The sequence below is a fragment of the Meleagris gallopavo genome, chromosome 1 (assembly GCF_905368555.1).
Source record: "Meleagris gallopavo chromosome 1, MGAL_WU_HG_1.1, whole genome shotgun sequence".
Classification (NCBI taxonomy): domain Eukaryota; kingdom Metazoa; phylum Chordata; class Aves; order Galliformes; family Phasianidae; genus Meleagris; species Meleagris gallopavo.
Genome location: NC_139404.1, coordinates 129,824,880 through 129,850,721, shown reverse-complemented (window position 1 = coordinate 129,850,721; position 25,842 = coordinate 129,824,880). Strand labels below are relative to the sequence as shown.

At 42.2% G+C, this 25,842-nt stretch overlaps 1 protein-coding gene across 2 annotated transcripts in view; it reads left to right on the top strand.

The window, feature by feature from the left end:
* The first annotated feature begins 528 nt into the window (after positions 1 to 528).
* Positions 529 to 25,842, top strand: part of CNGA3 (cyclic nucleotide gated channel subunit alpha 3) — a 33,849-nt gene continuing 8,535 nt past the window's right edge. Inside the window, exons 1-6 of one of the 2 annotated variants that reach the window (XM_085213576.1) lie at positions 529 to 1,495; positions 13,470 to 13,601; positions 19,148 to 19,264; positions 21,168 to 21,347; positions 22,307 to 22,360; positions 25,355 to 25,474. In XM_085213576.1, coding sequence (XP_085069702.1) covers positions 13,501 to 13,601; positions 19,148 to 19,264; positions 21,168 to 21,347; positions 22,307 to 22,360; positions 25,355 to 25,474 — 572 coding nt within the window. In that variant the 5' untranslated portion in view covers positions 529 to 1,495; positions 13,470 to 13,500. The remainder of the gene's footprint in view (positions 1,496 to 13,469; positions 13,602 to 19,147; positions 19,265 to 21,167; positions 21,348 to 22,306; positions 22,361 to 25,354; positions 25,475 to 25,842) is intronic. The other variant, XM_010727570.4, reaches the window with a different exon arrangement.

Genomic DNA, 25,842 nt, shown 5'->3' with positions numbered 1-25,842 from the left:
CTCAGGTCTGACAAGGCCATACTAAGCTGTTGAGCAATTTAGAGCACAAGTCTTCTGGGGAGCAGCTGAGGGAACTGAGATTGTTCAGTTTGGAAAAGGGTAGACCTTATTGCTCTCCACGATGACTTGAAGGGAAGTTTTGGTAAGAGTCAGTCTCTTCTCCCATGTAACTAGCGATAGGACTAGAGGGAATGGCCTAAAGTTGTACCAGGGGAGATTCAGGTTGGACATTAGGAAATACTTCTCTGAGAGAGGGATCAGACACTGGAAACGGGCTGCCCAGGGATGTGGTGGATTCACAGTCCCTGGAGGTGTTCAAGAAATGTTAGTGATAGGTGGATGGTTGGACTGGATGATCTCAAAGGTCTTTTCCAACCTAGGTGATTCCATGATTCTATGAGCGCAGCAAAGATAATGAGGGGCCTGGAGCACCTCCCTTATGAAGAAAGGCTGTTTATCTCGGAGAAGACCGAGAGGATCTCACCACTGTCTGTAAGTATCTAAAGAATGGGAGTCAGCTGGAGGGACCAGGCTGCAGGACAAGGAGCACTAACAAGTAGACACAAACTGGAACACAGTAAGTTACCACACAAACATGAGGATGAACTACTTTACTGTGAGGGTGACAGAGCACTGGAACAGGCTGCCAGAGAGGTCTCCTCTGAAGATATTCAAGACCTGCCTGGACCCTTTCCTGAGGGACGTGCTGCAGGAAACTGCTTTAGTAGTATTCCAGAGGAGCTGGATCTGCAGAGGTTCCTTCCAACCTCCACGATTCTGTGATTCTATTACAGTTAGCCTGGTACCGGTTCAGGGGCAGAATACTAGGGAAAAAAACTCATTCAGCACCGAGGGGAGGGCGCTTTCCCTCCTGGAGAAGGTGCCTCTCCCACCCGCGCCGTGGGACACCGCCCCTTCACGCTGCCCGTCCGGACCCGCAGGCACGGCGGGGCTCCCTCGGCTTTCCAGCCGGCAGCAGCACTACCGAGGGGAACCGCCCTCTCAGCACGGTCGCCGCCGGCGGGTGGGCCGGGCTCTGGCGGTTGAGACGGCTTGTACGAGACGGCGGGATTGGCGCGGAACCTGCCGCCCGCCCTCTCCGCACGGAGCGCGGTGCCGCGGCGGAGGCACTCCCGGCCCCCCGCAGCCCGCCGGGACGAGAGAGGTTGAGGCGGCTCGGCGTGGCGAGAAATGTGCCGGGGCCGCCTGGCGGCTTTGACATGTTGATCCTTTCCGAGCACTTAACAGGATCGCAAAACCTTTCGAGCGGCTTTTCCCCGTCAGCCCGGCTTACGCGCGCGGGCTTTGCCCGTAATCCGGCCTCGCCGCGTTGAGGGGCGGCCGCGGTGGGCGCTGCTCTGCCCCGCCCCGCCCCGCCCCGCTCCGCCGCCCCCGCGGGGGTACCGCCGCCCCACGGCAGCGGGCAGCGGGCACGCCGCTGGGAGCGGGCGCCGAGAAAGTTTGGATCCGGGTACTGCTGAGGGAGGCGTGGAGGGTGAGTATGGGAGAAAGCAGCTTGTGTAGCGTACTGCCTGGGTGAGAGACCGCGGCTTGCAAGTTTTTGGTGAGAACGTCGCTTGGCGGCTCTTTTGTGCCTGTGGTGTAACTTCAGCTGTTCGATCAGTGTGTCTCCAGCCTGGGGCCTGCGGTATGTAGGGTATATAGCTGAGGGTCAGGTACGTACCTGAGGCTGTCCTGCTCAAAGAGAACGGAGCAAATGCTATGAGGGCTGCGAAAGCGAATTGCTTCATGCGGTTCCCGGTGCTGCCGTGCGTTGGCTTTGTGTCTGGTAGCGTGACATCTTTTGCAAAACTTGTGCAGTGTAAAAACGTGCCTGCGGGTGTGAGAGGTCCAGTAATTGCTGTGGTCGGTGTCTTTCTCTGAAGCACAGCCTGTGCACTGGCTGGAAGGAAAAAGCCAAAGGGATGCATGGAAGAGTGACTCGTGTGGAAGAGTGATTCGGACGGTGCTTTCAATCTCTGGAGAAATGATGTTAAGTGCAGCTAAAGCCATCCGATTAGAAAGCAACACAAGTAGTTGGTATGCTGGTAGGGCTGTTGGGATGTCTGATTGGCCACGGGTAATGGTGGCAAACAAGTGGTTAGCGTCAGGAGATAGAAAGCATCAGCTTAAAAAATGGCACAGCATCCTCCCATGTCAGCATCTCTGCTCTGCCTTTGCTGCACCCCTGTGCATCTCAGGCTTTGTCATCCACTTTGCACTCAGCACTGTCATTTCAGTTCAGCACGTTATCCTGCAGGCTTCTCCAGCCTTGCCGTCTCTTTCATTAGCATCTCTTAAATCCTCTTCTGCCCACTGCCTCCTTGCTGCCTGTGAAACGTGACACAAATTGCCTCTCCCACTTTCCTTCCCCACCCAGGCGGGATGGCTGGGGCAGTTTGCACAGAGTGAGCAGGGAGTGGGTTTGAGGGTGACATTCACATGCCTTTTATAATACTGCCTTTTATAAATATCCTTATGGAAATGTGAATCCGATTTGTTCAGGCTGTATTCATGCCGTTGTTGTGATCACTTTGAACAGTTTCTTTGGCAAATAAACACCCTGACAGAAATGTCAGAAGTGCCAGATTTTAGCCAGAAGCCTTGCAAAGAGCTTGTGTTCTATATGTAAACATGGATACCTGCAGCGTGGTAATCCATGCTGGCAACAGGAAAAGTGCAGTGTGCCTTGGTTGTCCACCCAGCTGTAATCTGTAACTTACTGTGCTGTAATTTACAATGCTATGTTCAATGTACGCAGCTGTTATCTCTTGAACAGCTTCCAGTCTAAAAAATAATAAATTCATAGAAAACATTCTGCAAAAAGAATGGAGTAAATCAGAAAACTGTCAGGTATTGTTAATAATTCAAAGGAACAGAGGGACATCCAAGCCAAATAATTCAAAAGATTATTATTTAAAAGATTATTTTGCTGCTTCAGGGCATCAAGGACGCAGCCTTTGAATGGATAAGGATAATTGTATGCATCTCATTCTGAAACTCAGTTATACACACATGAATATGCAGCGTTGCATGTAATACGTGCACATCCTGGAGTACTGTGTGGAGAAGTGTCTTTGACAGATCTTCAGTGCTGAGTTTATGAGATGATGAATGCAATAACATACATTTTTTAGAAGACAGCAGTGCCCACAGACTGTAGAAAATGCAATATGATTTACCAGAGAGTTGTAACATTTGAAAAGTGTTCTTTTGAAAGAGCTAACAAGGTTTAAGAGCTGGTGTTCTAAGGTGTTAGTTATAGATGAGGGCATGGTGGTGGTGCAGCCCACTTGTTATTTTTCCATTGCTTGGGGTTTGCTTCAGTAGCCTTTATGCAAAGCTGATTTCCGTGAGAGTTTGCCAGCATACAGTCTGCAGGTTAATTTAGAAACCTCCAAGTCACTGAAAGAAACAGTTGAACCATCTTCAAATCCTACACTTGCTTAATTTCTGCAGTCTCAGAAATCCACATGCTGCCTTTGCTGGTTAATATGTCGTGAACTGTTGGCTGCCATGCATAATCTACACAGCACTCATGGGGCTGAACTACAACTCTTACCAGGTGATGTAACAAGGATCATGTAGGTGGAGGTCAAGGCCCAAAATAAATCCCGAAGGCTTACCAGGGTTGAACCTGAGAGGCTGTGTGAGGATTTGGGAGTGTGTCTTAACTAAAATGATGTAAGTGATCCAATGCAGCTTATCACTGCTCCCATTAGCAATAAGTAAAACGATTTTGAAAGCCTCAAAAACAACAGTATATTATCAATTACGCAAGTACATAAGATCCAGTGTATAATTACATTGAAAGTCACCTGTCACTCTGTGGCAGTGATAAATATTTCACCTTGAAAAGCTGTTTTTGCATTCTGCTGTGTTATTTATTTGTAGAGCTTTTCATCTAAACAAATAAGCTTTAAGAAACAGCTTCATCTGCCATCATGACTTGATAAACAGAGACAGTTAATATCAAAAGTTTTAACAGATGTTTGCTTGGTTAGCAATTTTGAGTTGAGCTAGATTTGACATATTCTGTCCAAAATGGGAACTGCTATAGTAGCCCAAATGTGGCATCTTGATGGAGGCAGAATATCCAGATTCAGAACCACTTTCACAGATGTTTAAGCTCAAATGTGTTGTTGCACAATTTTGACAAGCTACCTAGTTTATTTTGGTGGCTTAGTTGATAACCAGCAACTTCCTAAATTTGATGTAATTTGTATTATTTGTATCTGCATCTGTGTGTGGTATCTGTCTACTTATTTATTTACATATTTGTTATTTAGTTACTTCTATTAAGCCTGAGCCAAATTGTCAAAATCCTAAGCCATAAAGCTGCTCAGAGGCATTCTCAGAGCACAGTGAACCCATGAGTGTGCAGGAGTGTATTCTGCAGTGTGCTCGTGGGAGGCTGTGAGGAGAGAACCTGATTTTTGTCTTGCTTGATTTGAAGCAGACTTGAAAACTTTCTCATTTTTGAGGTGCAGGTCCTAAGCAGAGTGCAGTTTGGCACCCATGGGTGATTAGACTTCAGAAAAGGAGAGATGGAGTTAGGGCCGTGAGCTGTGAGCTACCTGCTTTTCGGGCAGGAGTTAGATGCCTAGCTGTTTTCAGAGTCTGCTACTTTAGCTTCAGTCATTTGCTATGGGTTGGTATATGTAGCTTCCTTAAAGGAGCAAAGAATGTCCTGGGTTGGAAGGCATCCACCTGGCTCCATACTGCCGTGCCCACAGCCCTGGGCATCCTGTTCCATGCCCACCGCCCTGTGGTGCATCCCTTTCCCTCATCCCCAGCTGCCCCTCCCCTGACAGCTCCATGCCGTTCCCTCGGGCCCTGTCGCTGTCACACAGAGCAGAGCTCAGCGCTGCCCCTCTGCTCCCTGTGAGGAGCTGCAGCCGCCATCAGGCCTCCCCTCAGCTGTGCGCTGAGCACAACGAGGGGCCTCAGCCGCTCCTCACACACCTTGCCCTACAGACCCTATCCCATCTTTGTTGCACTTCTTTGGATGGTTGTTTTGTCTTGAGTACCTGATTTTCTGCATGCCTTCTCTAGGAAACCTGGATGCTTTACTTGGCAAAGCCACTGGGTGATAGAGTTCCTAAAAGTTAGATCCTGCAGCCTTCGTACCTTTAGTCCTAAGTCTTTAATATTGTAATCATAAAGAAATGAATAGCACCTAATTTTCAAAATCAGGAAATGCTCATATGAATCTGAAATTTTTATTTCTTGCTTGAACTCATGTTTGTTTTTAGACAACTGACTGTCGAGGTAAAATGGATCTTTTATACCAAACAGTGCATATAAAATAATTTGATACAGTGTTAGTTACTATTTCACCCATGAAGAAGAGGATTGACCAGTGTATTAACTAATTGTGTTTGGAATAGGAAGAGCTATCAGTAATGTGTGATTTACAGCATCTTTAGTAGGATAATACGTATTTCTCATTTAGCTCTTGTTTCATTCTTGGTGGTTTGTGCAGCAGAGAGCAATAATCATGAAACTATCCGTTTCTTTCAGGTAGCTGGTAGCAAGAATAGAAAAACTGAGAAAGCATGCTGAAACTCTGCTTAAGTCACTGGTAGAGGTGTCAATCTTTCAAGAGCTTGGGGTGTTTCGGATGGGTTTTATTTTGCTGTCTGACATCAGAAGATTCTTCACTTCTGAAAAGTTGAGGCAACCTGAGACAGTTTTGTTTTCTCAGTGTGCTAAAAAACAAGTCACTGAGCTCTAGAAAATTCAAGGTACTGGCAGCTGGAGGCTGCTGTTGTGAGGGGAGCCTGGGGGCAGCTGGTTAGAGCCAGCTCCAGGGAGCAAGGGGACAGGAGGTGCTGCAGTTGCTGGAGCAGAGATGCCCCTGCAGCCTGTGGAGAAGCCCTTGGTGGAGCTGCTATTCCCTCCATCCTGAGGAGAGGGAACATGCAACTGCAGTTATCCACACTGTAGCCTGTGGAGGACCTTAGAGTGGAGGTATTTCCTCTTGGAAGCTGCAGTGCATGGAGTTGAGCCCGCTGAGGAACAGGCTTTCCTGACAGGAATTTCAGCCTGAGGAGGAGCCATGCCGGGGCAGGTCGTGGAGGGAGGAAGAAGTGAAGAGCAAGGAGCAGCACTGAGGAAGCGTTGTGGTCTGACTGCAATCCTGCGTACATTATGCCTCCTGCACTGCTTGGTGAGAAGGAGGTAAACGAGTGGGGATTAAAGGACTGAAGTTGAGCTTGGGGATAAAAGGCAGTGAGATGGAAGGAAGAAGGTGGCTTTATCTTCGTTATCATCCAACTTTGTTCTAGATGGCATCAATTAAAATAATTCTCCTCAAATCAAGACTTTGTGGTGTGTGACAGTAATTGGTGAGTGATCTCCCCATCTTTATCAACACATGAGATGTTTCATCTCATTTTCTCCCGTGGACTGCTGAGGAGGAGGAGTGGGAAAGCAGCTGGCAGCCAATCAAGGCCAATCCTCTGCAACAGCTGTGGTTGTAAACAGAAAGGCAAGCTCTGTGTAGTTCTTAAATCTGTCTTGTAACTGTCTGCTTTCAGTAAAGGTTTAGGGTCGTGTGCTCCAGCTAGCTGGAGCTGTCTCTCTGTGTGCCCTGCAAAAGGTGTGTGAAGGGCCTCTCATCTCTTCAGCATTTTCCTGACTCCTGGTAACCCCATACTCAAGCTGCTCCCTTCTTGATCTCAAACAGGTTTGGATCCAGTTTAACAGGCTGGGGAGGACACTGGTATTTCAAAATACTTCAGGAACCTAGATGTAGAGTATTTCAAATTTTTCTCATTAATCAACAAATATTTCTCATTAATCAGATTACCACTAATTTGCCAATGTTTTATGTGCTTCATGCAAGACCAAAACATGTTGCTTTGGAAAGTCTCACCACCTGCTCTGTACCCGAATTCCTGCACTGCTGATGTCTCTGAGTCCTGTGCTCAGTCTCTCTCTACCACAGCTGAACACGTGTGGCACAGTTTTGTGAGGACAATCCATGCATTCTTCCTACCTCCTTCCAAAAATTGATGCACTTTACTGATGAGTAGTGGGCTTGGATTACTGTGATTTCTTTCCTCTGATCTAGTGTAGAATAAGGGCTCAGCTTGCACTGTATGTTGAATTGGGATTTTACATCTGAAATCGTTGTAAGGCCTCTGAAATGAGCTCTGAGTTTGCCTACATAATTTTATGAGATGAAAATATTTTATAATAATTATTATTAATATATAAATAAAATAGCCATAACATAATTATTAAAAGCTTCCTATTTCTTGCCTTTCACGATCATTCCTGCTGTGCATTTGCTCTGCAGTGTGTTTTGTTTAAGGGGAGGACTAATAGTATTCCAGAGAAGTTCATGCTGTCATTTCATGGAGCACTTTTAATATTCTTTTTTGATTTTAACACTTGCCACGTATAGACCCTTCCACCTTTTTAGCTTTTGTGTCAGCAAGCTTTCTTGGCACTGAGCAGAGCATTTCTCTGAGCTGTATGTATATAAATATACAATGCTCAGATTCCCTTTCTGAGAGCATATTATTACTTTGGAATCACATAAGGTAGTAGTTTACATGCTTTTCATCAGCATCCACTGATTTGCATTTGCCTACACTGCATGTCACTTGCCATCAAGTTGTGAACTTGGTCTAATTGGTGTGGGTCACTGGAATTCCCTGCACTTCTCTTTTGTTTCTGCAGTAATTTTTGCTGTCCTGAGGTGTTTGTCTCACTGCTTGTTCTTTTCAGTGTCATTAATGACAGATTTTCATATGAAAACCTTATTCTTAAACTTCTGCAGCACTGAAGGTCAACTGTTTAATCCTGTTCTTGCTTTCTAGGCTAGTAGTTTTTCATCCAAAATTGGTTGTATTTGGTTTTATATCCTATGAGTTGTGTGATTTCTTCAGTAGCCTGGCTTTGGAACATCTAAATAAAGGATGCAACTGTTTTCTGTACTCACTGCTCAAGTGATATATTGAAAGCATTCCAGGAGATTAGGACTATCCAGTTCTAGTATCTATTAGTAGTGTCTAATTCCAGATTAGTAGTATCTAATTCCAGGAGATTAATAACAGCTGGAGAAGCCATGCCAGTTTCAAGCTTAAAGAAAAACTGTTCTCAGTGTTTTTTAACCAAACTTCCCTGTAGTGATAGAGAAATTACAAGTCTGAAAATATGTACATCACATTTACAGCTTTTAAAATATAGAAAGGCATTATTCACTGCTCAGCTGGTTCAGAAGCAAGCACAGAATCATGGAATAGGTTGGGTTGGAACAGACCTTAGATATTGTCTAGGCAACCCCCTTGCTAAAGGCAGGGCTGCCCCCCATTGGATTAGGCTGCTCGAGTCTCCATTCAACCTGACCTTATATGTCTGCAGGGATGAGGCACCCACAGCTTCCTCGGTAGCCTCTGCCAGTGCCTCACTGCCCTCTGAGACAAAATGTTCTAACATCTAAATCTCCCCTCTTTTAGCTTAAAGCTATTCCCTCTTGTCCTATCACTATCAGATTGTGTAAAAAGTATCCCTTCTGATTATAAGCTTCCTTTTAAGTACTGGAAGGCCACAATAAGATCTTCGCAGAGCTTTCTCTTCTCTAGGCTGAACAAACCCACCTGCCTGAGCCTTTCTTAATACCAGCCCTCTGACCATACTTGTGGCCTCCCCTAGACCCTCTCCAACAGGTCTGCAATTCTTCTTGTGCCGGGGGTGCCAGGCCTGGACACAGTACTCCAGACAGGGCCTCATGAGGCTAGAGTAGAGGAGAACAATTCCCTACCTCTCTCTGCTGGCCACCCCTCTGTTGATGCAGCCCAGGATACCGCTGGCCTTCTGTGCTGCAAGTGCACACTGCTGGCTCTTGTCCCACTTTTCGTCCACCAGAAGCCCCAAATCCTTCTCCACAGGGCTGCTCTCAATGAGTTCTTCTCCCAGTCTGTACTCAAATCTAGAATTGCCCTGACCCTGACTGTGTACTTCGGCCTTATTGACTCTCATTTGGTTCTTGTGGGCCCACTTCTCAAGCGTATCTAGGTTCCTTTGGATGGCATCCCTTCCTTCTGTCATATTAACTGCAACATTCATCTTGGTGTTGTCTGCAAACTTGCTGAGGATGCACTCAATCCCACTGTATTTATCATTTATAAAGATAAGGAAAAGTACTGTTCCTACAACAGGACCCTGGGGGGAACACTAATTGTTACTGGCCTCTACCCTGAATGTAGAGCCATTGACCATAACCCTGGTCAATGTGGCCATCCAACCAATTCTTTATCCACCCTTCAAATCTGTATTTCTCCAATTTACAGATAAGGATGTGGTGTAGGAGCATGTCAAAGGTGCTGCACAAGTCCAGCTATATGACATCAGTTGCCCTTCCTTCGCCCACTGATCACTCCACTGTAGAAGGCCATGAGGTTTGTCAGGCACGATCTGCACTTCACTTCCAGTGAAGACTGAGGCAAATAACTCGTTAAGTATGTCAGCCTTCTCCACGTGACATCTGTTGTAGCGAGTTCTCCCTTCTCATTTACCAGATGGAGGTATACTCTCCTTGGCCTGTCTCTTCAGACTAACGTACCTGTACAATCCCTTCTTGTTACACTTCACATCCCTCGCCACATTCTGTTTCATGTGTGCCTTGGGGCTTTCCTGATCTCATTTCTGCATTATACCTCAGCCTCAAATCCCTGCTTTTGCTGCCTGTACGTGCCCCTTTTTTCCCTCAGTTAAAGCAACAGGTCCTTGCTCAGCCATGCCAGTTTCCTGCCTCTTCTGCTTGTTTTCCTCTACTGGGGGACAGAGAGCTCTTGTGTTCTCAGAAAGGTGTCCTTGGAGAACTGCCAGCTCTGCTCCCTTGTCCATAAGGACAGCTTCCCAGGGAATCCTGTCCAGCGATTTCTTAAACAGCTGGAATTTTGCTCTCCTGAAGTTCAGGTTCCTGACTTTGCTTTTCGCTAGGCCTGTATTCCTTGAGATCACAAACTCAACTAGGCCATAATCTCTGCTTCCAATATTTTAATGATCTCCTCTGTGTTGGTCAGCACCAGGTCCATTAATTCTTAATCTCTGGTTGATTTGTCTACTTCCTAGACCAGGAGGTTATCCTCAGCGCACTCCTGGAGTCTCCTGGATTTCCTGTAGCATGCCATGCTGCTTTCCCAATGTTTTTTTTTAGTGGGATGCTGCATGTTGGCAGCAAATAAGCTACATCATGCCTGCACCCCTAGGTTTTTATTATCTCATACTTTTGTTGTCCGTGCAGTTATTCATTTTATTGGAGACTTTAAGCCAGGTGATCTTGGTTTAAGAACTGCTGTCGATAGACATGAATTAGTGAATCATTGGAGCTAGTGGCAGGGTCTTTGTTACATTAGGTGTCAGTACTGGTAAAGTCTGGGTTGGATGGGGCCTTGGGCAATCTGCTCTATTACTTAATCGAGTGACTGGCAACCCTGCCTGTGGCAGAAGGGTTGGAACTTGATGATCCTAGAGGTCCCTTCCAACCCAAGCCATTCTATGATGCTATGATCTTAACTTGGCACTAACTTTGTTTTGGAAATCTACCCTTAGAAAAAAACTTGTGCTCTGTCACTTATGAATCATTCTGATTTTCTCATTATCAAGCTTTTAAAGCTTTGAAGTAGAATAACGTGCAAGTCCAATGGTGGATGCGTTATGGTGTTGATTGGAACAGGGAGGAATCATCCCTCTCTCAAAATTCTATTTTGATTTAAATGACAACAACAAAAAATTGGCTGAGTTTTGAAGGAATCATAGAATTGTAGAATGGCCTGGGTTGAAAAGGACCATAATGTTTACTTTCTAGTTTCAACCCCCCTGCTATGTGCAGGGTCGCCAGCCACCAGACCAGGCTGCCCAGAGCCACATCCAGCCTGGCCTTGAATGCCTCCAGGGATGGGGCATCCACAACCTCCTCGAGCAACTTGTTCCAGTGTGTCACCACCCCCTGAGTGAAAAACTTCCTAATATCTAACTTAAACCTCCCCTGTCTCAGTTTAAAACCATTGCCCCTCGCCCTATCACTATCCACCCTCGTAAACAGCTGTTCCCCCTCCTGTTTATACACTCCCTTCGAGTACTGGAAGGCCACAATGAGATGTCCCCAGAGCCTTCTCTTCTGCAAGCTAAACAATCCCAGTTCCCTCAACCTTTCCTCATAGGAGAGGTGCTCCAGCCCTCTGATCATCTTAGAGGCCCTCCTCTGGACCCGCTCCAAGAGCTTCATGTCCTTCCCGTACTGGGGGCCCCAGGCCTGGATGCAGTACTCCAGATGGGGCCTCACAAGAGCTCAGTAGAGGGGGACAATCACCTCCCTCTCCCTGCTGGCCACTCTTACTCCTAAATTATCTTGCATTGGACTTCCAGTGTATAGCTGAGAACAGCAGAAATGCAATAGGCAGCAAGAGTAATTATTTGTAGAAAGAAGCAGTTTGCTCTTGTGCCTTACTTTTGTATGAGCACAACAATTTGGCAGCAAGAAGCATGCTGCTCTGCTTTTAAGTGAAGCAATTGTGACAACCTGGCTGATATGTTAGAGCCTCCCAGTATAACTTCAAGCCTTGGAACCTGGGAAGTGAGAACATAAATTGGAGGCTACCATCAGTAGTAACAAAAGAGCAAAAACATTTTATTCTTATCTTGAATTATGTTCACATTAATATATGAGAAATGGGAGTTACTGCTGTGGCAAAATAAATCTACTCATCACCAAGTCACTATTGCATGTAATCTATCTAATTCTGTTGTACAAAGCCTGTAATAGAAGCAATAATTGTAACTCAGAAGTGGTTAACGATAATTTTTCTTGGAGATAAAAGAAATTGGTATCGTATCTACTTTGCAACCTACTCATTCAGCTAGTTAATTTATTAAAATGTTTGTCCATCCAAGGCTGAATTGGTTGAAAAGAAATGGTATTCCTTGATATTTATAATGGATATACCTTAACAGAATTGTAGAGATAATTTGTAAACGTTCTTTGAACATAACAAATTGATTAATTTTATGAAAATGATTTGGTTAACATTTTTATATGCAGTTTTTAGTATAAATCATCCATGTCTTAGGAATCAGTTCTTCTGAGTGAACATTCAGATCTCAGAGTGGGTTGAAAATCCTCTATTTATATCAGTGTGTCATAGAAATATTGATTTTCTCCCCAGAAAAGCTGAAGTTGCCTGGTATGTGCAGGGCTGGGTTTAAGATCAGACACAGTTATGTATCAGTTGACCTGTGTTGAGGTAAGATTAGAAATTGGAAAACACTAACCAGATTTTCAGGTGTTAAATAAGATATCCAGGGGCTATTTCCAGACCAATTTTATTATTTCTGGATGCAAAATTTTAGTCTGTTTTATATTTTGAAATAGATTAAATTTCTTTAAAAGTTATATGCCATTTCCTTTAGGTCTTTGGGATTTGGATGGAGGGTAAGTCAAGTGTCTGTCTTTTAAGACGCTGAATGCATAACACAGACCTGGTAGTGGGCAATGAGTTTTACTTCAGGAGCAGTGCAGGGGAGAGTTTTTGTTTCTGTATTTTGTTTGCTGCTAGTTGCATGCTGTATGGTTTTAAGACGGTGGATTACGGGAGAAAAGGACATTAGATGATCTGAAGCAGTGGCCAGATCCCAAGAGAAATTGCTTCTAGTGATGTCTCAGATGGAAAAGGTCCCTGACTAGGGTTTCAATAATTAAAAAAAAAATAATTCAAAATTCAGAACTTTCAGTGAAGTCTTTCAGACTGCCGTTTTTAAAGCACTTGTGTTGACTCTTACAAGCTTTTACTTATGTTGGTAAGGCACTGAGGGGCACATCTGGAAAGGAATTAAGTTGAATAACTTTCCTAAATCTTATAGGAGTTGAATGGTTAGATATCTCAACAGACTTTGTCTTGAAGCACTGTCATAAGAATGACAGACGAGAAGGCAACAGAAAAAGTGTTTAGTGCACTGTTTAGATAATGTATGATTAATGGATGCTGTGTATTAAGCTGAAGGACACATTTGGTTAATGATCTGTTTGCTTACTATGCAATTTCAGAATAAGGGACTTCATCATAAAATAGAAACATGTTAGCACAAGGGGATTGACTTGAAGTGGAATAGGTTGTCCTAGCACGTAACCACTTTGCTTTCTAACTGTAGTCTTTGAATGAAATTTTAAATGCAGTTTCTCTGTGGATAATATGTCTGACACTGTGGATATTCAGAAAGATATTCAGAAACCCCAGAGACAAAAAATATAGTGTCATGTAAACCTTTTTGTTGGTCCTGATGGATTTTCTTTGTTACAGGAACAGCTCTCATACTATGTGTGTAAATATTGCTGTCTATGAAAATGGTTAAATTAGCTTTTTACTGCCCTCTTGTTATAGTCAGTCACTGTTTTTAAGAACTGTTACATTGCTTTTGGTGCCTTCATTAAATGCATTTTTTTCCCTGTGTTTCAGCTATCAGTTAGATGTTGATATGTAAAGCAAAATGGCAAAAATCAACACCCAGCACTCCTACCCTGGCATGCATGGACTGTCTGTCAGAACTACTGATGAAGATATTGAAAGGATTGAAAATGGCTTTATCAGGTAATACGTTTGTTTCATCACAATCAGATAGCCACAGAATTTGAGGCAGTTCTCTGTATCTGTATTTTGGAAGCGACCACATCTCCATTGACCCTTTGTGTTTAAATGACCTGGTGGTGTATTTCCAAAGTACAGAATAGACTGCAATGGGAAAGTTATCATGGTTTGCAGTTTTGGATCCAGAACCTGTATCACCTGAGGAATAAAGCACATTTTCCTATTGACAGGAATTACACCATCTCTATAAGGATAAGCATCTTTCTTGAATCAGCTTGCAAGAACCTGCACTTGGAGTGTGTATGGGATGAGGAGAAAAAAGGCTCTTGCCAGTACTATGCAGTGAAAAGCCTTAGGAAAGTTTTTAAAAGCACCCTCTTCAAACTGTTTAGCTCCAGTGCTAGGAAACATGTTTAGCCTATGAATCATACCAACATTTTTTTTACTGGCTTTTCAGAGCTTCACACTGTACAGTTGAACTGTACTTGTTTCCTTACATTCACTTTTCTCTGTTTCACTGGTTTTTTAAGTGGCTGCATAAAATACGCCTGTGTGCTGTACACTTATATTTTATGCAGTTCCAGTCATTTCTCTGGTCTGGGCAAATGCTACTGCAAGAAAGTGTCTGATGATGCACAGCACTAGTGCAGGCTGGAAAATGTTGCCTGCTTTTGGCTTCTTGTGGTCAACTGCCTCAGCTATGGAGGCTTTGCCAGACTGATTCTTGTTGTCCAAGGATTTAAAAACCTGTTAGGACTGCTTGTATTATGATAATTTTGGATTATGTGCCCCTAGTATGTAGTATGGACGTGATCCTTGTCCTCTTCACATTATTTTTTTTTTTTCCATTTCTGCTTTGCTTATGTGATACCTTCTGGTATGTAGGTGTACCTACACTAGTGAAAATGGAACTGCTTTTATTCTCTGCAGTCTGGCTTGATTTAGTTAATACTACTTCATGTTGTTCTTCGAGAGATTGGAAGCATCGTGTCTCTTTGTCTTCATTTACAACCGTACCTCAGAAGCAGAGAAAACACACATTGCATTGAGTCTTCATTTTGTGCTCCTTTTTTGTAGAAAACATCAGTGATTGGCAGCTCAGAACTTACTAGTAGAAGTGAGAAGCGTAGGTATAAAGGTTTGAATGTAGAATTAAATGGCTGCAGTCATCTGCAGCCTCAGAGGCAATGACTTAAAAGTAAAGGGGCGAAAGTATGAATTACGCTTTGTGATGATAAGAGTCTTGATGGACCATTTATTTAAAATGAAGTTCATTGTGGTCAGCATTAATTATGGGACTTCATAGATGAGTAAAAAAAAAATTACAGGGTCGCTCTATAAAAGAGATCTCACATTTAAAGTTTTTCTATTGCTGAAGTGATTGCCAAAAAATGGTTATATAATACTTTTGTAATACAGCTAAAAAAACTGTATGTATATGGGCAAAACTCAATATGCTTGTGTTCATTAGGACACAAATGCATTTTAGACCACTGGATCAATAAGAGTATGATTGTTACTTAACAGAAGACAATTTTTAATTTTCTTTTCTAAGACAGAAACCTTCCATTCTGTTTCTTTTGGCAGAAGTTAATCCTTTTTTCCACGAAAAGACAATGGGAATTAAGGCGAGGGGAGCTAATAAAATGTATTTCATGCATTGCATTATCTGTCACGAACATCACAGATTGTTTCTCTTTCCAGTTCTGAACTTAAAACCTCAATCACTGTCAGCAGAAACTGCCACTTTCAGATCTTCACGTTGAAGGCAGTTGTGGGGCATTGGTCTTTAACTTCATGCAAGAAAAAATTCTGATACATATTTTTAAAATTCAGATAAGTAAAAATTAAAACTGTAGGCACAGGGGAAAACAAACAACCAAACAATCAATCCAGCCAACCATAGGTTTTCTAGACTAGTGACACTGCTCCTTATTTTCCTTTAAGTCCTGCTGGCTGTAGTTCAAGGAGACAATTAAGCACATTACTTAGTTCCCATTACAGTCGGTGGGTGTTAATTTTATGCTTAATGCTAAGATGTGCTTAAGTGCTTTTCTGTAGTGGAATGTGGTATTATCAAAGAAAAGCACTCACTGAAACAATTAACAGAAAGCTGGTGGTGGTCTTCAAACTGTAATTTGCTCATCTGGCGGATGAAGTAGCTAAGCCACTATCCATCGTGCTTGAGAAGCTGTTGCAGTCTGATGATCACTGACTGGAAAAGGGGAAACATAACCCCCATTTTTAAACAAGGAGAAAAAGGAAGATCCAGGGAACCACAGGCCAGTCTTCTTGCCTCTGCCCAACAAGATAATGGAGCTGATCCTTGTAGAGACTGTGCTAAGGAACGTGGAAGACAAAGAGGTGATTGGTGACAGTATGGCTCCACTAAGGGCAAGTTCTGCCTGCCACATGTAGTGGCTTTCTGTGATGGGTTTACAGCATTGGTGGGTAAGGGAAGAGCAACTGACACATCAACACTCCTGCCCATCCTGGTGTCATCTGCTAATGTCCTGAATGTGCACTCATTCCCTTCATCAAACTTGTTGATAAATATTTTAAACAAAATAGCTCCAGTACTTAGCCCTGGAGAACACCATTTGTGGATTTAACTCATTCATAATGACCTTTGGGGCCAGGCTATCCAGCCAGTTTTTACTCCAGTGAACCATACATCTCTCCAAGCCGTGAGCAGCCAGTTTCCCCAGGAGAAAAGTGTGGGAAACAGTATCCCACGAGGATCATCAAATCCAACTCCTGGCTCCCCACAGCACCATCCCAAATTCAAACCCTCTGAGAGTGGTGTCCAAATGCTTCTTGAACTCCAATAGGCTCAGTGCCTTGACCCCAAGGGAGCCTGTTCCAGGGCCCAACCACACTTTGGTGAAGAAGCCCCAAATCCCTTTCTGCAGGTCTGCTCTCCAGCTTCTCATCCCCCAGTCTGAATTTATATCCAGGGTTTCAACTTAAGCTGAGGAGGCACAGTTATCTAGTGTTCCTACTTTGTAACCTGCTCTCTATTTCTGAACATTGTGTAAGTCTCTTCTCATGGTGGTTTCAAACTATGTAACGTAATGGGACAATAATGGCAGTCCTTTCTGTTTTGCTGCAGATACCAGCCAAACTCATGGAGTCTGGGATAGGAATGAGTTTATGTTCATAAATTCAGAATTAGGCCACGTGCACTGAAGGGGCTACTTCAGAAGCCCAGTCTGTAACCTTCCTCTGCACTGATAGAAAGTCAGCTTACAAATGAAGCCTTTTGTCTTATGTGAATGTGGTTGAGAAAAATCAGAAATGAGCCTGTGAGTTTTATAAGGAGTTACAATAGTGGAAGAAAGAGAGTATTTTAGATTTACTTTTCAGTTTGCTGGTGTGAATTAAAGTGGAATGTGTTTATAATTGCTGTGTAATGTTGGACAGATGCTTCCACAGGAGTTGCCTGGTAGAGTCCTGTGAGTATTACTGTAAAGGTGAAATGCAAGCCCTTTAGTGCTGTTTCTGCAAAGTTGTCTTGAGTTGTCTGTACATGTTGTAACTTTTTTTGTAAAGTAAACCTGAATTTACTAAAAGCAGTTAAGCTGCTGCAACTTAAATACTCCTCTTTTTTCTTCAAACCTGAGTTCTGTTAATTAAAACAATTTTCTAAGAATTCTTTCTGCCTCCTTTGAAAATGTCTTTTCACAACTCAAAAATGATGGTGATTAGTAAGTAAGAACAATAGCAACATTAGAATCCATGCTGTCTAAGAACAAGCAAGATAAATGTTTTCCTGTTAGGAGGAATACAAGGTAGTAAAAAAACAGGCATAGAGTGCAGTCTAAAGGATGCTGTCAACCTTTCCCCAGCAGAAGTGCAGGCAGATGCTTCAGGAAAAGAAATGGAGTGGGGATAAAGGAGCAAACTGCAAGTATCTATGCTTGCCTTAGTCCTAGCATCCAGCTAAGCAGAATTCCTAAGCTGGATGTAGGCTCTGTGTATCCAGTAGCCTATAATGGGTTTCTGTCCCATGAGTTTGTTCTTTGTCCCCTAGGAGCTGGGTTGACCTTAGCAACCCCAACTGTCACAGCACCCACAATGTAAACCGGGTTGTAAAACTTTTTCAATTCTAACCTGTATCTCTTGGCATCTTATTAGAAGAGGAAAAGAAAACAATTAAGAAACTGTGAATCCCAGGAGTCACTATCTTTTGTAGTGTGGAGATACAGTGAAGTTTTAATTCTTTGTCTGCCAGCTTCCCTGCTGTGAGTACAGACAAAACTAAGCTGCTAATTGTCCTGTTGCTGGCACTCAAAATGCTGCTGCCAGTTCTTGTGAAGTTAGTGTAAGTATCATCATATTCAGTGCTTTCGTGGCAGTGCCGATTAACAGAGTCATGTGAGAGATTGTTTGCATTATGAAGGGAGAAAAACGTGATGAAACGTGATGATGAAATCTTGTAAAGAATGAAAAACACAGAGAAAGCCTCAGGAGTCATAAAAAAATCCACAGTGAGCTTTGATAAAGTCTTGGTTCCATTGAAGTCAGTTCCAAAACTTCATTACAGAAAGATAAGGCCAAAGCTTCATCTATTTTTTTCAGTGCTAATTATTTCTGTGCTAATAAGCAGTCTTACAGGAACTCATGTGAGCTGGCAGACACTGCATGTAACGTAACAGTATAATCACTATCTGCAGTTGCTTGCAGCTGAGATTCTGCATTGTTTTCTGTGTCTCATCACCACCAGAGTAGCTCTGAACATCTGTAAGCCTGCTTTGCCATGCAGTAGGCTGAGTTTCACTTACGGAGCGAGTAAGAACAGCAGTGATGCTACTCAGTGTTGTCTACTGTAAAATCAGTGCTTTTCCCCTTTTAGTCTAGACAAGGAGCAAAAGGAGAAAGAGGTATTTGCTTTGAATCATAAAATGGAACCACATTGGTAGAAATATCAAACTGTTAAACTCAAACAAGATCTGGGAGACCGATACTGAAAAAAACAGTGGGCAGTCACTTTGAAGCCCCTTGGAGGCACGGAACTTTCCTCTCTGCTGAAGGAAAGCTGCTGATGCAGTGCAAGAGGAGTGCTAGGAGACGAGCAAATATGCCCAAGGAGGCTGTGGATGCCCCATCCCTGGAGGCATTCAAGGCCAGGCTGGATGTGGCTCTGGGCAGCCTGGTCTGCTGGTTGGCGACCCTGCACATAGCAGGGGGGTTGAAACTAGAAAGTAAATATTATGGTCCTTTTCAACCCAGGCCATTCTGTGATTCTATGACTCTATGAAGTGTTCTTCTCTTAATTGTGTATCACCAGAGTGGTAATTGACAAGTCAGAAGTCAGCTTCTGACCTTGCTGGGACAGATGGCAGAGCCTCGTCTGCCTTCATTCATGTTGGATGGCTCCAGAAAAGTGGAATATAGGTTTCACTTTACATTTATCAAATATATGTCTTATTAGTAGAAAGAAGATAATTTGCAGTATTGTTTTCTGGTGTTGGCAGTGGTGTTTGTAATTGGATGGGGGAAAATCTGCTGGAGGCTGTATATAATTTAAAAACCATTTCCTTTTGCAGAACCCATTCACTGTGTGAGGATACATCTTCAGAACTGCAGAGAGTCATTTCTATGGAGGGAAGACATCTATCTGGATCACAAGCGAGCCCATTCACAGGCAGGGGAGCAATGGCAAGGTAACATGCTAATTAACACCATTTTCAGTATTAGCATATTTGAAAGAGACTGATCACTATTTGTTTCAAGGTAAAGTAAGAAGAGCCATCACTTTCCAAAGAAGATGGATGGAGTGCATCTACATGTGTAAATCAATACAGCTTATTAATTAAAGCTTATTAATGATAGTTTATATTATTCTATACCCTTTTCCAGAATACTTTGAGTTACATGCATGTATAACTTCAATTTCTGAGTCTCTGAATCTGCAAGGAAACCTTTGATACAAACATGAATGCTCAGCAGTTTAAATAAAGTATAGTAATATAACACGCCTCTTAAATGCAGATTCTCAAAGGCCTAAGATAACAGCCTCTGCTGGACTTCACTGAGAGTATCTTTGAGGTGGAAAGGACAAAAAAGGTGAAGATAAAACAGTATGGCAGAAATAAGAAAAGGCTATTTCTTTCTTCAAATAGAGAAGTTCTCAATCTTATTTTGTAGAATCTGTTTGGCTTCTTAACTAACAGTCCTCAAAATGCCTTGTTTTCTAATATAAGTAAGAGCATCCATGTTAGTGGTTTTTCATACCATTTCTTACGTGAAAGCTGAGTTCTGCTCAGATAAAGAGGAAAAAAATCACAGTTTAATTTTATGCAATGCTTTCTAAATGAGTTAGGAATGTATTAATTGATCTCAGGCTTTGATGTGGAGCTTTATTTTAATTTTGCATTCCTGGTAGATTTTGAATTCTCTTAGTTGTTGGACATTGGTGATGATTTATATGATGCTTTGTTGGTATAGGAATAAAGAGCTCAAAAATGTCTTTCTCTAATTTCTGACATGTGGTATTGTTCCTGCTTTATTTGTCCTTTTATTTCAAGGTAAGAAATCCTGGGCAAGATCTATGAGATGGTATAGTCAGACTCTGGAGAAGTGCTGTAAGACATGTGTACTTTATCATAAGATTGTAATATTATCCAACGTGAAGGGAATGTGAAGAGCTTTCCTTGAGTAGCCCAGAGCTCCTGTAAGAAGTTACAGGTTGTTCAGAATTTCATTATGGCATTTTCATGGACAAGACTGGGAAACCTGAAGTAACACTACTTTTGTCCAAATTGGTCTGCTAATGGGAAAGAATAAAGAATATTGTTTGGGGAGTAAAGAAAATCTTTTCTATATATTTCAGTGTCTGTTATTTTCAGTTGTTCAAAAGCATGTTTTTGTTTGAACTTTGATAACATTACAAAAATTTGTAATGTGTTTCAGTCAATTATTGGGAGCACAAAATGAGTCGTAACGATTTTGTGGTAAATTAGTTTTGTTGCCATGATGTTTTGCTTATCCAATTTCAGTGCTCTGCTTGAAATTTAGGATGAGGAAATAGGGCTGTCTGTGCAGTAAGCAGGTTTATGTGCAATGTGCAACTAATACATCTGCAGACAGACTCTTTACAACCTAAGGGAAAGTGACTGAAATTTTACCATTCCTTCTTTCAAAGTCCATCCTTCTTCACCAACTATTCAGCATTTTTTTCTTCTATGTGCCGTGAGTATGTGTTCTTGTGAGTATTGTACATCTCCTGATCTGTCAGTCCAAGATTCCCTCATTATCACATAAGGTCAGAAGTTTTTTGTCCCCACTGTGACCAGTTGACAAATCCATCTTTAATCAGAGTTCTTCTATTGCCTCTGCAGTGCTGGTACAGTGATGATGTGTGAGATACTTTCTTGATCAATTGCAGGAGATGATGTATGAAATTGTGGAAAGTGTCTAAGTTCACACTGCTAATCTATCAGGCCTCATTTCTGTGGCAGGTGGAGAAGTGGAGAAAAATGCTCCCGAACTGATACTGTGGGGAAGACTTAATCCATCTGACATTCTTTTGTGGTTCAGTCAATGTTGTGTGTCTGTTCTGCACAGGCTGTCACGATTTGTCGTATCTCTGAGGTCGTGGGCCACAAGACATCTGCACCGTGAAGACCAAAGGCCTGATTCTTTCCTAGAGCGTATCCGAGGGCCAGAGCTTGTAGAGGTGTCCAGCAGGCAAAGTAACATCCGCTCCTTCCTGGGCATCCGTGAACAGCCTGGGGGAGTAAACGGGTAAGTAGACGTATTTAGGGGAAGACTGAATATGTAAATTACTGTACTAAATTTAATGCCAGCCAAGAGAGGAAAATAAAGTTGAAAGACAAAAGTTTGCCTTCTGTTTGGCATTATGCTATGGAGCACAGGCTCCCATGGCTTTTTACTTAGTTAAAGATTGGTAGGTAAGCAAGTAATCACTTCATTCGTTTCAAGAGTTCAGCTAATAATTTATATTGAAGCAAGAACTTTGAAGGGCTCTGCATGGTAGTAGAGGTGACATTGATTTGTTGTCAGTTGAGCACAGCCTCATCATCTTCATTTGATCAGCTTCTTAGAAATCCAACTTAAAAGCACGTTTTGTTGAATTAGCCAGACTGCTGTCCTTTAGTCGCTCAAATGAGCAGACGATTTTTTTTCAGATGCCTGTATCAGTAACAGTTGCAGGTTCCAAATCATTAGGGAGAACATTGATCTTGGGCCAACAAGCCTCTATAAAAGGAAGTATCCATCCTTGCCTTCTCCTGCTTGCGCTGTGGCTGTATTACATTAACTCTCAGTTGTTGTACTGTGAAAATTTAATTTTGCAGCACTGGTAGGTATGCTTGTCACAGAAACCCTGGCGCTGCATTTGTGAAGAAGACTTGGAAGGGACTGAAGAATGTTTAAAATAGCAACCGAATGCTTACAGGGCTAAAAATAGTGAGTTGCATGTTACCGTGCACTAATATGCCTGAGAACAAGCTTCAGCCATCAGATGTGGTCACAAACGTGTATGCCCAGCACGTGATAAATAGAAACTGGTGCCTTGAAATAGTTATGCAAAGGGGCTTAGCGCCGCAGTCAAAGTTGACCTTCCTAATCTTATCAGTGTATATGTGAGAGGCTAGTAAGTCAGGCTGTCATGTTGGTAAACACGTGTATGAAATGCCAAAAACCTTTACGCTCTTCAACGTGTTTTATTTCAATGGCTGCAGTCCGTGGCCCTTGGCCAGGTTTAATGTCAACTTTAGCAACAACACCAATGAAGAGTAAGTACTGAGAACTTCCATACGCCTTTCTGCTACTAGCTCCTTTTTTTCCCTTTCCAGCCTAGAAGCATTTGTAGTATGAACTCCTTATCTCTTCTTAAGCCCTTTCTAAGGCTTTAAACCTTTCTAAGGTTTTAATTATAAAGAAAGATCTAGTTTTCTCAGTATTAGAAGCATCCTTCGTGATCCCTTTTGTCTGGTTACCCTTACTTTCCAAGGAACGAATCGGATTAATTAAGCATTTGGTTCCTACCTCCTTTTATTCAACTGGCTGATTTCACTGCATTACCAATTGCTCTATTAATGCTTCAATTTTAAAATGAGATGAAGATATTCATTTTCTGATGGTCCTTTTCCTCTTCTAACATACTCAGTCTCCTTCTGGAAATCCTAAGTGCCCCCAGAATTTCAAATTGTCACATGAGATGTGGATACGGAGCAGGGTACCCAATCAAGCCTTTCTCTATGCATTCAAAATGAACACTAATCTTCTTTCTAAAATCTGTGTTTTAACTCAGCCTGATATGGTTGCTGTAGATGTAGAGAGTGTGGTAGGCAACATAATATGGCTTCCATTGCAACAGAAGTTTTGACAGAAGCTGCTCTATTTTATTTATTTGACAAGGATATTGTACAGTTTCAGACCAAAGAGAACTTGAAAAGGTGAAGAACTCCTGTAATTTAAAATCACTCAACATTAATGCTTGTTGCATGTATTAAGCCACAGCTGTTTGAAGACATACCTCCTCTGTAGCATCTAGCAGTAGATTTTTATGTCATGGACTAGCAGCAAATTTCGTTCAGAAGTGATGCTATGAAAGTTTTGTGCACATATCTCAACATATCTTCCTGCTCCTGTAGCAGTGTTTTGGTTTGACTTGCATAAATTTTGTTAAAGCTGAAATGGAAGTTCAGCAGACAGCGACAGAAATGTGCAGCATTTTATTTAGACTGGGAAAATTAAAGGTGCTGGAAGCCTGGAGCCCGACAGGCTAGCCAGGGCCCAAAGGACTGGTTAGAATGGAAATGCTGCTTAGCCTGTTTCTGACAATGACTCATGTACCTCGGGCACAACTTACATCCTTCAGGTGTTGCATTATTGCTAACTGAAGATGGCACCTGTCTGTCTACCTGCCTGACCACGTGGAAATTACTTGAAATGCAGAGAAGTTGACAGTTGAGAAATGCAAATATTCAGCTCATTCAGAGACTGTGACAGGGTTTCTTTGGAGATAATGAAGACATTTTCTGAGTCTGAAGGTGCTCCTTTTAATGTGCTGGAGACACTGAATAGATGCCACTGTATTACTGTCAATGATGACAGGCACAACTGTTAACTGGATTACAGTTTACTCAGTTGTACTAATAAGGGAAAAAAGATGCAGGTCTTTCTGAAGTTGTGTTTTTTTCCTTGTGTGGAAGACCTATGAGTTCCTGCTGTTGGGGAACTGTAGGTAGTGCTTTCAAGACTTTGATTATGGCCAACCTTTTCTTCCAAGTGACTTCAACTGCCAGACTACAGGTAGCTGGGATTATGATCTTAGGAGATAACTCGAGAGAGATGAACAGCAGCCACAGAAATGAAAAACTTCCACTTTTTCATTGACTCGGTATCTCAGCCTACTTTTCCTTGCCTAACAACAGCCACAAATCTATAGTGACACTGCTCTTTGGAAGTGGATTACTTTGTATCCATCTCTTCCTTTCCATTAAGAATGCCAGACGCTTGAAGTTTCACCAGCAGTAGGATAACGCTAACAGCAGCAACTGTGCGTTGGCTTTTCAGACACTAACCATAGCAGTGCACAGAGAAATCCTGACACGCTTTCTACATGGGAAGTGTTTTCAGAACAGATTTGAAAGAATTGCAGTAGAAGTCCAAGGGGCCAATGGCAGAGAAGTAAACCATTTGAGTAGCAGTTCTCGCTGCTGTGTAGAGGTCAGCCTTGATGAATGAAAAACTGTTTCTTTGAGTTGAGAAGCTTGTATGAATAATTTTCCAATTATGCCCCATGTAGTGTATAATTTTCCAATTATGCCCCTTGTAGTGTATAATTTTAAAGGTTTCAGTGGTATTGATTAATTTGATAGGTACTTTCCTGACATAGAGGGTTTTTTTTTTTAATAAGCAAAATTAGTCTGAGATTTTCCAAATTATATTGTGATACTGTGTCTCTATGGAAATGTCTAAGGGTAAGAATTAGAGCATGTACACATTGCTGATAGGTAGAAGTTGTTCATTGACCTATTGTAATGTATTGAATGTATTGGTAAGTGCTATCTTCTTCCAGTCACAAGTCATCTTGTCCTGTTATAGAGATCTAAAATAGCTCATATTAATTGTGTTGACAATAAAACGTTTACAAAATAACTTCCTTCTATGTAGATGTCAGAGATTAAGTGAAATGAGACATACCTTGTTTCTCTACATTTGCTGCTTTTGTTCAAACATTGACAGGGATTCTTCTCCAAGGCAATTGCTGAAAGCAGAGGTAATCAATTAATTACAGCTATGTTGGTTTTAAAGAACTGTGAGAAGAGGTTCAGCCTCATTTCATGTAATCACCAATAAAGCTTCAGATGGTCAGTGTGAGATTCTGTCATGTCATGTCTATGTCATGAATATCGACAGTTTGTTAAGCCATTTTGTGGTCCATTCTCATTAAATAGATTTCTTTTTAAGTGCTCAAATTCTAAAGATGGAACAAACTGGAAGCATTTAATTGAAACCAGCCTGGTATACTGCTGTATGAAGAGGCCAAGAAAACATGGGCGACTAATGCACAGAATCAGCCAATTGGTTGTGTAATGTAGAGGTGTTGGTTTGAGAAGCCTGTAAACCATTTATACCAGTTGGATAAATGGTACCATTGAGAGATCCTGTCCTACCCCATCCAGAATCCAGGTCAATAGTTCCCTGTACCTCACTATTCACCCTCTCCTCTAGCTACTAGAAAATTGGTAATATTTCTAAGACTTTGATATGTTGCACAGCAAAAAGGAAGAAAAGAAAGAGGTTAAAGAGGAAAAGAAAGAGGAAAAGAAGGAGGAAAAGAAAGAGGAAAAGAAAGATGATAAAAAAGATGACAAAAAAGATGACAAAAAAAAGGAAGAGTAAGTATAACAAATGTACTTGTAACACCTCTCCTGCACTCCAAAGCATAGTATGGTATTGAACTGGAAAACTCCTACTACAATTATTGATCTGTAGGCTGCAGAGTCTTATACCGTCAAACCTTTAATATGTTTTTGCTTTTGAAAAGGTGCAACTGCTCAGCAGACTTGTTCTGTCTTTAATACTGTTGTTTAGATCTGTCATGAGCAGCTTTCCAGGACATTAAAAGGGAGTTCGTCTACCTCTGGGCATTTGGTTTTTATGTTCAAGATCACTTTATTCCTATTGGGGCGTCTTAGGATAGCAGCACTCTTTGCAAATCTGAACTGGATTTTCATGGTTCCACAATATCTGTAATGATTTAGAG